This window comes from Phocoena sinus, chromosome X (assembly GCF_008692025.1).
Source record: "Phocoena sinus isolate mPhoSin1 chromosome X, mPhoSin1.pri, whole genome shotgun sequence".
Lineage (NCBI taxonomy): Eukaryota > Metazoa > Chordata > Mammalia > Artiodactyla > Phocoenidae > Phocoena > Phocoena sinus.
In genome coordinates, this window is record NC_045784.1 from 118250853 (window position 1) to 118265375 (window position 14523).

Consider the following 14523-nt stretch of genomic DNA (forward strand, 5'->3'; position numbering starts at 1 on the left):
AGCTCCAAAGTTCTGTCATGGTACAAGCCTCTGTTTGTGTCTGGAAGCTCTGCCAAACAAGGCTGTTTGTTAGTCTCAGCAGTTATGGAAGGAAGCTTTAAAATGTAGCGTAATGATCTTCCATCTCTTCACACTTGGCAGTTTCCAGAGAAAGAAGCAGATAACATAAAAAGTCGACCGTTCTGTTCTCCCCCGAAGAAGAAATCAGTGAGCAACCTTTACCATTAAGGGGCCCATCCTACCCTGATGGGGCAGCTTCTCCTCCTATTTTGGCTGGGGGAAGAAACAAAGTAAACATCGCATAAACCAGCACTGATTCCCCCTGATCTGCAGCTGGAAGCAGATGAGCATATTATTAGAAAGTGCCTGTGGAGCTCAGCAGACCTGGGTGTGAATCCCACCTCCGCCACCTCTTCTCTGTGGAACTTGGACACGTGATTTCATCTCTTTAATGAGATGATTCTTCATCTGGGAAATCGGGAGGATACCATCAACCTTGCAGGGTTGCTGTAAGTGTAAAGGGCTGAGAGAGTATGGAGGCTGACACAAAGTAGGCCCTTAATAAATGTGGAATTAATGACCACTTATACATATCAAAACTAACACTGTCCCTTTAATTCTATCTAAAGCTTAATCAGGGTCAAAAGAATACTGATGGATTGTGACAGAAAGAAAACTAGACAGGTCATTAGGCTTTTGATGCAAATCCTAGACCCAGGAAGGATTCGATTCTCAGATTTCATTTCGAGTTAAGTTAACGAGGGTGGTCTCATCAGGGTCTGTGAGTGAAAACAGAATTCGATTAAATGTGAGTGATGACCATTAATGGATGGTAAGATTGTCAACTCTGCATTGCCACAGTTAAGCCTAGCACCTTGGGTCATATACCAGGGCACGTGGTGATAGTGTGACTTCTTTGCACACAACTCACCTGGAAGGAAAAACAGTGCCAGCACAGAACCTGCTGGTCTTATTACCTCAAAAGTGTGGACCCATGACGACAGTCCTTCCCAATCACTTGCAGTGACTGAACTCAGTACTTTAGAAAGGGGAGAAGAGTCAGATGTTTTTCCTTTCAAGCCTGTGGCCCCCAATCATAGACGCCTTCAGGAACAAGGTAGCCCCTTTCTGAGGATCTCCTTCTGAGAGCAAGAGGACCCTTGGCACTTCTTTTCGTTGCCTTGGATTAGTTCAATGAGAAACATGGCTAAATAGAGAGTAACATTAGCAGGTGTCCTACAGAGCAAAACAAAGCAAAACAAAGCATGAAACTTGCTTTGGCTTTAATGAATCTCTTCTTCTTCATCCAATTTAGTACGGGAGAAAATATTAGCTGACTCCTCTCACTCAAGCTGTATCAGTAACCCTTTGCTCTGACCCCCAGTTGAATTCGCCTTATCTCAGGGTGGAAGATGTTTTCCTATGACACCCTCTCCAGAAGTGCAGGTAGCCTTTATCTCCCCTTATCTGCTGTGAGAGGATCTGAAGCCTGGTGCTACAGAAGCTTACTGAGGGCTCCAAAGCGCTCTTTGCAGCGAGACCCCATTCTGGCTACCCCGGGTCTCTTCAGGCAAACACGAAGATCAGTCTTTAGGCTACACTAATTATCTCAGGTGGTGTTTCTGACCTTTTGCAGTTCAAGTTCACGTTCCACCTTCCCCAGGGACCATTCATGTATGCCTTCATAAAGTATTTCTTGAGCACCACAAGTGATGAACACTAATTTGATGGGTAAATTTGGGTAGATCACTGGACAAGCTCAACTCAATGCAGTCCCCCTTTCTCTTGGGAGCAACTGTACTCCAGGGAGTAGGTTTCTCCTCTGCTCCTCTGGGTGGGCAGCCTGCCCTGGTTCTGTGCTGCTTATACTGAAGTTGGGTAAGTCTGCCTAATTTTTACAATTCATTTAACAGACACATTTCACTTGCTCATTAAGCTAGGTTTCCTAGCCTGGCCTCCATCAGCATTGAAGTGATAGTTTAAAGTCCACATTTACTGTTTTGTATATTTCTCAACTTGTTCAGAATCTGGATGATGAAATGGAAATCGGGACCACCCCCCGCCCCGCCATAAGCACCAACCGTGTGCCAGGCGGACGGTCTAAGTCACAGGGATAGAATAGTGAGTGTCATAAACAGAGTTCTTGTCTTCATGGAGCTTACATGTCTGAGTCTCCCAGGAAACATTTCTGGTGTGAACTGCCCTTTTCTCACCATCACTCGTGTAGCATGCTATCTTCATGGAGCAGGTGATCAGGATAGCCCCCCAGCCAGAGGACGTCAGTGGCAGAGCCAGGAAGATGTTCTGCCCTGCTTTCCTGCTCATGCCTTTTCCTAAGATACCTTTGCTCAGAGTTGTGTTCCTAAAGGATAGGACTGTTGCTGAAATAGAGAAAGAATCCTACCTATTATAATGTCAAAACTTGGCACTTCTTTTTCTTTTTCAAATACTGTTCTCTTCTTGTTTATAGATCACATCAATGCCCTGTGGCAGAGTCAAAGCTTTTGAAGGTTCACTGTTTAGGATTCAGCATTATTTCAAAGCCCAGGAAACTTTAAACCTGACCAAACATCAGATATAATTTTCCAAATAAAACCGGAGAGTTTCCAAAAATATTCTATATGGTGCACTGTGCTTAAAGTTTTGAGGTTGTTTCAATGTTTTTAGGTGTGCAAGTCCACGACTTGGAAGCAATTCTATTTCTACTGGGTAGATTGGCATTACCTCCAATAAGTCGTTTCAATCAACATGCTTTGACTGGGTGCCAATGATGCACCCAGAAGGGTGATAACTGTCATCTCCTATTTGCCCGAGCTCTGCCCAGCTTTACGTAAGAAAAGCCTATAAAATCTATGCAAAGTAAGATACCAGAAGCCCAGTCTCCAACACGGGTGGGGTTAGTCTCAGTCTTGCTATCTGGACCCTGCTCTCTGGTATATCTGAATGGAGACTTTGGCTCTCTATGCCCACCCAAATACAGCCTCCAAGCCAAATCTCACTGTATGTGCCCAACGACAGCTTCTAATTACCATTCCAGCTCCTCACGGGTACTGGAGCTCTGCTCTGCCCCCACTACAAACATTTATCTCGTGCTCAAGAGTTCATGTGATAACTGGCTTTACAATCATCTCTTTCACATGCTATAAGGTTCGACTGCCAAAGTCACAGTCACATGTCAGCTAAGGCTAATCTCAGCGAGAGTCAGACCTAAAGATTCCAAAGGGATAGGTGGAGAGAGAGTCAGGTGAGAAGTTAGGGATGATTGGCTTGGAGGAAGCGAAGGAGACACAGTCTGCTTTATCACCTCTCCCTTCTCATGCACTGACTGAAATACGGGTTAACTATGATGATTATTTTCTAAACCACCGGTCTTCAGGACACATGGCCTGTCAAATTTTATATGATTTACGGTGTTAAAGACACTTAGAAGTTCTGACCCCAGACATTAACAGTTCTTGTACATTTTGATTGTTTATATCAAGGGTTAAAAACTCAAACATCAATCAATCGATCGATAAATAAATTTGTAAATCCAAATTTGCAGATTGTAAAAGAAACTCAGATGTATGCAAGGGTCTCATATATAACATAAATGAGTGAATGGGCTAAATGTAAGACAACAGGAGTGCTGGGGACATGGGGGAGCTAGAGTGTGCCTACTCTATTTAAAGACATACCAATTCAATTAAAAAAAAAACAAACGATGGGACAAATTAAGCAGGTCTGTGGGTTAGATTTGTCTTGGGATCCACCAGTTTGCCAAACTTAGTTTTACAGAGATAAGAGATAATTGTACCATCCTTGGAAGTTCAGGTTTTATCATCTCTATAGCTAACTTCTTCTAGATAGAACTGTTGAACTTTGCACAACTGTGGAACAATGGAAGGAACGCTGCATCCAGGAGCAGAAGGCCCGGGCTCTAGTTTAGATCTTATAAAATGTGCTTATAAATAAAGTGATATTGGATAAATCCCTTGTCTTCTTTAGGCTTTAGTTTCTTCATCTGTAAAGCTGCCTGTCCTAGACAACCTTTAAGGCATCAAAGCACCTTCATCTCTAAGATTCTTTTTTCCATTTCTAATGGTTTTGGGAGACGGGAAGAGAAAGATATTAGACTACCACTGTTTACTTCCATGATGTGCAACTAAGATGTCCACGATCAAGATCTGAAACAATACATTCTATTAAGACTCATGACAAGCACTTAAGTTCAGTGTGTATACACGTGCACAAGTGGTTTGGGACAGGATATAGTGAGGGACAGCAAGGTGGCACCGTTCCATTTTGATCTTTTTCCAATAATGCCGATGCACAAGTCTGCCTCATGAATAGCTGTGAGCAGGGAAACAGGAAACGGATGCTGCCTAAGCATTTTTCATTCACCATTAACTGATTATTCACTCAACAAACATTGAGCACCTCAGATTCTGGTGATGCTGAGCTAAATGAGCAAGGTCTCTTGTCCCACAGAGCTCGGTGACAAGCATTAAGAGGCATCTGGTTTCACTGAAGAATGTAATGAACAACAAGAATGTAGTGGCTGGAGTGTTGTCAAATGGTGTCCTCCCTTCAGGTATAAATCGGTTGTCTTCAAACTGGTCCTAGAGCCGCAGGGTTCCCCTTGGGTGCTTCTGGGACCATCACGGTTAGGAACTAGTAGAGGCTAAATGAGTAAGACTTTAACTATAGCTGCTGTGCTTTGATGTAATTTATGTACTGGGGTTCCTCACACGACTTCACTTGAAAAAATGATTTTATTAGTTGTGGTAAGCTAAATCATGTTCCCCCCATCATGTCCACATCTCAATCCCTGGAAGCTGTGAATGTTATCTCGTATGGCCAAAGGGATTGGTAGATGTGTTTTAAATTAAGTATCTTGAGATGAGCAAATAATCCTGGATTATCCTGAAAGAACCAATACAATCACAAGATCCTCAAAAAAAGGAAGCAGGAGGGTCAGACTGAGAAGGAGAGAAGGCAATGTGACAATGGAAGCAGAAGTTTAAGTGTTGCCGCCATGGGACAAGGAATGCGGGCAGCCTCTAGAAGCTGAATAGGCAAGAATGGATTCTCCCCTAGAGCCTCCAGAAGCCCTGCTGACACCTGGATTTTAGTCTAGTGAGACTCATTTTACTTTCGACATCCAGAATTGTAAGGTAGTAAGTTTGGGTTGTTTTAAACCACTAAGTTTGTGGTGATCTGTTACAGCAACTATAAGAAATGAATACACTAGGATAAAACATGATGTTTGGAGGCCTTTCTAGTTAAAGCCAGGTCTCCTTTAACCTAGACGTAGAGAGACATTTTCCCAGGGCAGTGCCTCTCCGTGACTCTTTCTAGGGTCCCTCTAATCCTGGCATTGCTGTTAGAATTCTAGGTATGAGCTACCCAAGTGCCCTAATTTTGAACTAGTTCCACCCCCACCAGCTTCCCCAGGCCAGAAGCTGATTGTCTCTTGCTTTAGGGAGAGGAGAAACCTCCAGTTTCCCCCTCTGTAACAGCACTGACCCACTTCTGCAAGCCATTGCTAGTTAACGATCTGAAAAGGATAGGGGAAGGCTCATTGTTCTCCATCTTATTTTCTAACCTGGCTGGATTAACAGCTAATCAGAAATTAATGCTCTGAGTAGGCACTTCCTCTGACTCAACAGTGAACAAGTCAGCAAAAGCTTTAAGTAACCACTTTATTGCCTGCCTCCACTGCAACAGGGTTAACAATTATGAGGCAGGGAACTTAGCCGTCATCGTTTCCCATTGGGATTTTGGCTGTTCTTTCAGTTCCTGAATTTAAAATGAAACAGGAAATAAACAGTGCATGGTAAAAACTTATTACGTAGTGAGGTCGACAGAGGTTTTCTTCAATGCCTCTTTCCATTTGGAGCATCAGGGCAGGGGAGAGGAAGGGTCCGTACGCTGGATATTAGGTGATGGGATTCTAATCCTGGTTTTGCTACCAACTTGCTATGAGTTTAAGTCCCTCAGTTGGCTTATCTGTAAAATTGGGATAGGGAGCTTAATATCAAAGAATCTTGTCATCTTTGGTAGTCCAAATCAATGGTTCCCAGATTTTTGAATTTCATGGACCAATAACACTTCCCATGAACATTTTGGAGACATACATAGGATTTACAAAGCTTGACTGCCAAGTGAAGGCATTGTAAAAAGCTACCACAATAATTTCAAAAAAGAAAAGACAGGGGCTTCCCTGGTGGCGCAGTGGTTGAGAGTCCGCCTGCCGATGCAGGGGACACGGGTTCGTGCCCCGGTCCGGGAAGATCCCACATGCCGCGGAGCGGCTGGGCCCGTGAGCCATGGCCGCTGAGCCTGCGCGTCCGGAGCCTGTGCTCCGCAATGGGAGAGGCCACAGCAGTGAGAGGCCCGCCTACCGCAAAAAAAAAAAAAAAAAAAAAAAAGAGAACTGGTCATTATGTTGAATCTTTTTGGCTTTATGAAAAACTCACTCCCTTGTCTATTTTTTTCTCATTTAGATACAGATATAAGAAACATTGTCGGGAATTCCCTGGCGGTCCAGTGGTTAGGACTCTGTGCTTCCACTGAAGGGGCACAGGTTCGATCCCTGATCAGGGAACTAGGATCCCACAAGCTGCGTGGCCAAAGAAAGAAAGAAAGGAAAAAAAGAAACATTTTCAAAGATTGGCAAAGTTCCTCAGATCCACTTTTGGGATTCAATGTTCTATGGCACCAAACTTTCTTATTTCTCCCTTAAAGTCACCCTGGGTGGATGATCTCTTCCGCCAGGCCTGCTTACTGCTACTCCAGTCAGAACCTTGTCAAGGGGAATGCCACTGGGCCTCTTCCTCCCCAGGAGGGAAAGGACATCTATGTCTAAAAGCCTCAGCAGAGAACAAGACAGAGAATAAAGTGGCAAAGGAAGCTGGGTTTGATGAGTCGGAAAAAATCAAACAAACAAATCAAAAGGACACGCATGGCACATCATGCATGCATGTGCATGCATTCTGAAAGAGGAAATCTAGGAAATTTGAAGTTTGGCCTCAGGCATCTGAAGCTGGGCATCATTCATGTGACTCTGGTTAACGGAGAAAAATGCCATACTCCAGATCTCTCTGCCCCTTAGGGAGAGTAGGCGTCTCTAAGCATCTCAGCAACTGCTACAGAGATAATCCCAGCTCAGAAATCTTGGGGCTGCTTATTGCTTCTCAGGATGGATCAGTGGCCAGTGTCACCACACCGTGCTGACTTTTTAAAAAAAATAAATTTATTTGTTTGTTTATTTATTTATTTATTTATGGCTGCACTGGGTCTTCGTTGCTGCACGCGGTTTTGCTCTAGTTGCGGCAAGCAGGGGCTACTCTTCGTTGCAGTGCGTGGGCTTCTCATGGCAGAGGCTTCTCTTGTTGCAGAGTATGCGCTCTAGGCACACGGGCTTCAGTAGTTGTGGCACGCGGTCTCAGTAGTTGTGGCTCGTGGGCTTTAGAGCGCAGGCTCAGTAGTTGTGGCGCACGGGCTTAGTTGCTCTGAGGCACGTGGGATCTTCCCGGACCAGGGCTCGAACCCGTGTCTCCTGCATTGGCAGGCAGATTCTTAACCACTGCACTACCAGGGAAGCCCATGCTGACTTTTTCTCTCACGGGCTCAGAGAAGTTGGGCGACTTACCCAAAGTCACAGGCTGGTCAGTGGGAAAGCTGAGATCCCATTAAGGACTGCTGAAATACAATGCCTGGACTCTCTTTTTTAAAAAATTAAGATAACATTGGTTTATAACATTATATAAGTTTCATGTGTACAACATTGTATTTCTACTCCTGTGTACACTACAGTGTGCTCACCACCACAAATTTAGTTCCCATCCATCACCATACAATTGATGCCTTTAACTCATTTGGCCCACTCCTCACTACCCCTTCCCCTCTGGTTACCACTACAGTAAGTCCCCTCCATACGAACCTTCAAGTTGCGAACTTTCGAAGATGTGAACGCACGGTCACATGTCCAATCACTTAAGTTGGTTCACGTGTCTGGCGTACACTGTCACGTGTGCGCATCCTCTACAAGTGGTTGTGCTTTTGTGTGCTTTACTGTACAGTACTGTATAGAGTACAGTAGTATGGTATCTTTATTTCTTGCCTGTTCACGCTATGCTACCCCCTGTATGCCAGCTGTTGTACTGTACTGTAAGATTAAAAATGTTTTATTTTTTGTGTTCGTTTTTTATGTATTATTTGTGTGAAAAGTATTATAAACCTATTACGGTACAGTTCTATATAGCTGATTGTGTTAGTTGGGTACCTAGGCTAATGTGTTTGGTTTAGTTTGGCTTGGTTTGTTAATTTATTTTTGTTTGTTGGTTTTTATATTCCATATATGAATGAAATCATATGGTATTTGTCTTTCTCTGACTTATTTTACTTAGCGTAATACCCTCAAGGTCCATGCATATTGTCACAAATAATGCCTACGTTTTTTTTGCCCATTTTAAATACAGTTCTATTTAAGACATTTTTGCATTTTCCACTTACTATACAGTGCTTGTAAAGTGCAGTGTTATTTCCTTTCCCTGTGCACACGTTCCATGTTCAAGTACCAAGAAGGCCCAGTTTACTACAGCAGCTCAACTTTGAAACTGCCATGGAATTTGCTACAGATTTGGGTCCTTCAATGTTGTGTGGAACAATGCTCACCCTGTGCTAGGCTGGCTTAATCAACCTCTTCAATGGTGGGCCCAGAGGAGGCACCAGCAGACGGAGGAGCTCCACCACCAGGGAAGCCCCCGGGCATTCCTCCTGGCATGCCTCCTGCGCTCTGGTACAGCTTGGCAATGATGGGGCTGCAGACTTTTTCCAGCTCCTTCTGCTGATGTTCAAATTCTTCCTTCTCTGCAGTCTGGTTCTTATCAAGCCGGTTGATTATTTCATTACACTTATCAAGAATCTTCTGTTTGTCCTCATCATTAATTTTGCCTTGAAGTTTCTCATCCTCAACAGTAGCTTTCATGTTGAAAGCATAGGATTCAAGAGAATTCTTCAAAGACACCCTATCCCGCTGCTTCTCATCTTCAGCTTTGTACCTCTCTGCTTCCTGAACCATGCGTTCAATGTCTTCCTTGCTCAAACGGCCCTTATCATTAGTGATGGTAACCTTGTTCTCTTTTCCTGTGCTCTTATGCACAGCAGAGACATTGAGGATGCCATTGGCATCAATATCAAAAGTGAGTTCAATCTGAGGAACACCACGGGGCAGGAGGTATGCCTGTGAGTTCAAACCTGCCAAGCAGGTTGTCATCCTTGGTCATGGCACGCTCACCTTCATAAACCTGAATGAGTACACCGGGCTGGTTGTCCAAGTAGTTTGTGACAGTCTGTGTCTGCTTGGTGGGAATGGTGGTGCTGTGCTTGATGAGGACAGTCATCACTCCAGCAGCAGTTTCAATCCCAAGGGAAAGAGGAGTGACATCCAACAGCAGCAAGTCTTGAACATTTTCAGATTTGTCTCCAGATAGAATGGCTGCCTGGACAGCTGCACCGTAAGCAACAGCCTCATCAGGGTTGATGCTCTTATTCGGTTCTTTCCCGTTGAAGAAGTCCTGGAGAAGTTTCTGAATCTTGGGGATGCAGGTTTAACCACCCACCAGGACAATATCATGGATCTGAGACTTGTCTAGCTTGGCAGCCCGAAGGGCTTTCTCCACAGGGTCCAGTGTGCCAAGGAACAGGTCAGCATTCAGTTCTTCAAATCGGCCACGGGTAACTGAGGTATAGAAGTTGATTCCTTCATAGAGGGAATCAATCTCAATAGTGGCCTGGGTGCTGGAAGAGAGAGTGCGCTTAGCACGCTCACGAGCAATACGAAGGCGACGGGCAGCCTTCTTGTTCTCACTGATGTCCTTCTTGTGCTTGCGCTTGAATTCTGCAATAAAATGGTTGACCATCCGGTTGTCGAAGTCTTCTCCACCTAAGTGGGTATCTCCAGCTGTAGATTTGACCTCAGAGATCCCATCCTCAATAGTGAGGACTGACACATCAAAAGTGGCACCACCTAAATCAAAGATCAGCACATTTTTTTCTGCTCCAACCTTTTTGTCTAAGCAATAGGCAATAGCTGCAGCAGTTGGCTCGTTGATGATTCTAAGTACATTGAGCTCAGAATAGTTCCGGCACTTTTGGTAGCCTGATGCTGAGAATCATTAAAGTAAACGGGTACTGTGACAACAGCATTGGTAACAGTCTTCCCAAGGCAGGCTTCTGCTATTTCCTTCATCTTTGTCGAAACCATGGATGACACCTCCTCTGAATAGAAACTTTTTGTCTCTCCCTTGTATTCTACTTGAACCTCAGGCCTGCCTGCATCATTCACCACCATGAAGGACCAATGCTTCTTATCAGACTGGACAAAAGCATCATCAAATCTTCATCCAATGAGGTGTTTGGCATCAAAAACCGTGTTGGTGGGATTCATTACAACTTGGTTCTTTGCAGCATCACCGATCAATCGTTCGGTATCAGTAAAGGCGACATAGCTTGGGGTAGTTCGGTTCCCCTGATCATTGGCAATTATTTCCACCTTTCTGTGCTGGAAGACACCCACACAAGAATAGGTGGTGCTAAGATCAATGCCAACTGCAAGTCCCTTAGACATGGTTGCTGGAGTGCAGGCCCAGGTCCGCTGGAGGAGAAAACAGCAATCTGTAAAGCTGCTGCCACGTTCAATGAGACCCAATGCCTACATTCTTAACCATGGTTATTTACTGCCTCCCAAATAGTCCAGTTTTACCACAGCAGAGGATATATGACGGTTTGGTTTCCCATTCATCGAGAAGGTTTTTTTGATCCAGATAATAGAATGATTATGGTAAAATCTAGATGAAGGGTAAATGGGAGCCTTTGTGACTATTTCTGCAAGTGTGAAATTATTTCAAAATGAAAAATTAACAAAAAAAAGACTGCCCCAAACTATCACTATTTGTAGATAACATGATTTTATATATAGAAAACCCTAAAGACTCCACAAAAAAAACTGTTAGAATAAGCAAATTTAGTAAACTTGCAGGATACAAAAATCTATATACAAAATCTGTTGTGTATCTATACACTGATAACAAATTAGCAGAAAGAGAAGTTAAGAAAACAATCCCATTTATGATTGCATCAAAAAGAATAAAATACCTAGGAATAAATTTAACCAAGGAGGTAAAAGACCTGTACACTGAAAAATATAAGACAGTAATGAAAGAAATTGAAGAAGACACATATAAATGTAAAGATATTCCATGCTCATGGATTGATAGAATTAATACTGTCAAAATGTCCATACAACCCAACAGACATAGAGAACAAATGTATGGATACCAAGGGGAAAGGGGTGGCGGTGGGAGGAATTGGGAGATTGGGATTGACATATATACACTTTTGATACTATGTATAAAGGAGATAACTAATGAGAACCTCCTGTATATAGCACAGGGAGCTCTACTTGATGCTCTGTGGTGACCTAAATGGGAAGGAAATCCAAAAAAGAGGGGATATATGTATACATACACCTGATTCACTTTGTTGTACAGTAGAAACTAACACAACATTGTAAAGCAACTATACTCCAATAAAAATTAATTTTAAAAAATGTCCATACAACCCATACTACAGATGCAATGTAATCCCTGTCAAAATTCCAATGGTATTTTTCACAGAAATAGAACAAACAATCGCAAAGTTTCTATGAAACCATAAAAGACCCTCAATAGCCAAAGCAATCTTAAGAAGAACAAAGCTGGAGGCATCAAGCTACCTGATTTCAAACTATTTTACAAAGCTATAGTAATCAAAACAGTATAGTATTGGCATAAAAACAGCACAAAGATCAATGGAACAAAACAGAGAGCCTAAAAACAAACCCATGCTTATATGGTCGATTAATCTGTGACAAAGGAGGCAAGAAGATACAATGGGGAAGGGACAGTCTCTTCAATAAAAGGTGCTGGGAAAACTGCACAGACACATGTAAAAGAATGATATTGGACCACTATCTTACACCATACACAAAAATTAACTGAAAATAGATTAAAGACCTGAATGTGAGACCTGAAACCATAAAACTCCTAGAAGAAAACATAAGCAGTAAGCTTCTTAACACAGGTCGTAGCAATGATGTTTTTTTTATTTGACACCAAAAGCCAAGGCAATCAAAGTAAAAATAAATAAATGAGACCACATGAAACTAAAACCTTCTGCTCAGCAAAGGGAACCATCAACAAAATGAAAAGGCAACCTACTGAATGGAAGAAAATATTTGCAAATCATAAAGCTGATAAGGGGTTAATATCCAAAATATACAAAGAACTCATACAACTCAACATCAAAACAAACAATCCAATTAAAAAATGGGCGGAGGACCTTAACAGACATTTTTCCAAAAACTACATACAAATGGCCAACAGACAAATGCAAAGATGCTCAACATCACTAATTATCAGGGAAATGCAAATTAAAACCACAACGAGATACCACCTCACACCTGTCAGAATGACTACTATCAAAAGAACAAGAAATAAACAAGCGTTGATGAGGATGTGGAGAAAAGGGAACCCCAGTGTACTGTTCATGGGAATGTAAACTGGTGCAGCCACTATGGAAAAAAGAACGGAGGTTCCTCAAAAAACTAACAAAAGAACTACCATATGACCCAGCAATTCTACTCCTGGGTATTTATCCAAAAAAAACCAAAACCAAAAACACTAAATTGAAAAGATATATGCACCCCCATGTTCACTGCAGCATTGTTTACAATAGCCAAGACATGGAAACAACCTAAATGTTCATCAATGGATGAATGGATAAAGACAAACATGGTGTACGTGTATGTGTGTGTGTCTCTGTGTGTATTGATATAGGTATAAAATATTGGAATATATAATGGAATATTATTCAGCTGTTAAAGAAATGAAATCTTTGGAATTCTCTGGTGGTCCAGTGATTAGGACTCCGAGCTCTCACTGCCGAGGGCCCTGGGTTCAATCCTTGGTCAGGGAACTGAAATCTCACATGCCACACAGCGCAGCCAAAAAAAAAAGAAAAACAAATGAAACCTTGCCATTTGTGACAACATACATAGACCTTGAGGGTATTCTGCTAAGTGAAATAAGTCGGACAGAGAAAGACAAATACCGTATGATCTCACTTATATATGGAATCTTAAAAAAAAAAAGAGAGAGAACTCATAGATATAGGGAACAGGATGGTGGTTGCCAGAGGTGGGGCGTGGGTGAAATGGCTGAATGAGGGTCAAAAGATACAAATTTCTATTTATAAAATAAGTCACGGGGATGTAATGTACAGCATGGTGACTATAGTTAATAATACTGTATTGCATATTTGGAAGCTGCTAAGAGAGTAGATCTTAAAATTTCTCATCACAAGAAATTTTTGTAACTATGTATGGTGACATGTTAACTAGACTGAATGTGATGATCACTTCTGATATATACACATATCAGATCATTATGTTGTACAACTATAACTAATATAATGTTATATGTCAATTACACCTCACTGAAAAAAAAAAAAACACCAAAAATTAAAATTTGGCAAATTTGTTGAAAATGATCACAAAGGCCAGAGTGCTGAGTATTTATGTATCAGGCACGGGGCAAAACACTTTATGTGCATTGGTTCATGTAATTCTCACAGCGATGCTTTAAGTACTACAACTATCCCCAATTTACAAATGAAGAAACTGATGTTCTAAGAAATTAAGTAATCTGGCAGGGGTCACACAGCTAACAAGCAGTAGGTCCTGCACTTCAACCATGATCTAGGCTGATGCTTCTCTACTATAGCACCCTGCCTGGAGATGGGGTATTGGTATTTTAAGCATATAGATGTGAATACATGATATTAACAAATATCCATTTACCCACATTCTGTGTTATCAAATCTTAATTTTAGCCCATTTTTGTTTCAGACCTCATTTATTTTTAAGAAAAAAACCCATTTCAGATAGAGTTGAGAACCCCATTGTACTCTTTCCAATCCATTCCCCATTTTTCTCTTCTTCTTGTTAGTTAGGAATACAGTATTAAAGTTCCCATGCATATTTTTAATAATTTTACACCATACATATACATCCATAAACAATGTACACTATTAGTGTATGTATTTTTCAACATTTAACAAATGAGGTCATACCGTATCATGAGGCAACTTGGTTTTTTCACTCAACATTATGTTTTCAAGATACTAAATGGTGTCTCTGTGCAGATTTTTTAAATTACAGAATCAAATTTATCAGTTGCTTCCTTTATGATTTGTGCTTTTCTGTTTTGTTTTGTCTCATTTTGTTTAAGAAAACTTTTCCTGTCCTGTGATCATGAAGATTTTCTCCTGGGTTTGGTTTTACATTGTATGTAATAAAGGTTTAATTTTATTTTCCCTCAAATTATCCCCAATTCTACCAGAAGCATATACCGAATGATGCTTCCATCTCCCTGCTGATTTGATATCCCACACCTGACATATATCCAGGGTCCATGCTCATCTGAGTATATTTCTGGG

General features: G+C 41.9%; 1 protein-coding gene across 1 annotated transcript; it reads right to left on the reverse strand.

The window, feature by feature from the left end:
- Positions 1–8677: 8677 nt before the first annotated feature.
- Positions 8678–10645, reverse strand: LOC116748015 (heat shock cognate 71 kDa protein-like). The gene is given in 3 exon segments (XM_032620774.1): positions 8678–9218; positions 9220–10120; positions 10123–10645. Coding segments are annotated over 3 exon segments (1935 nt in total). The 5' UTR covers positions 10616–10645.
- Between the last annotated feature and the right edge of the window lie 3878 nt (positions 10646–14523).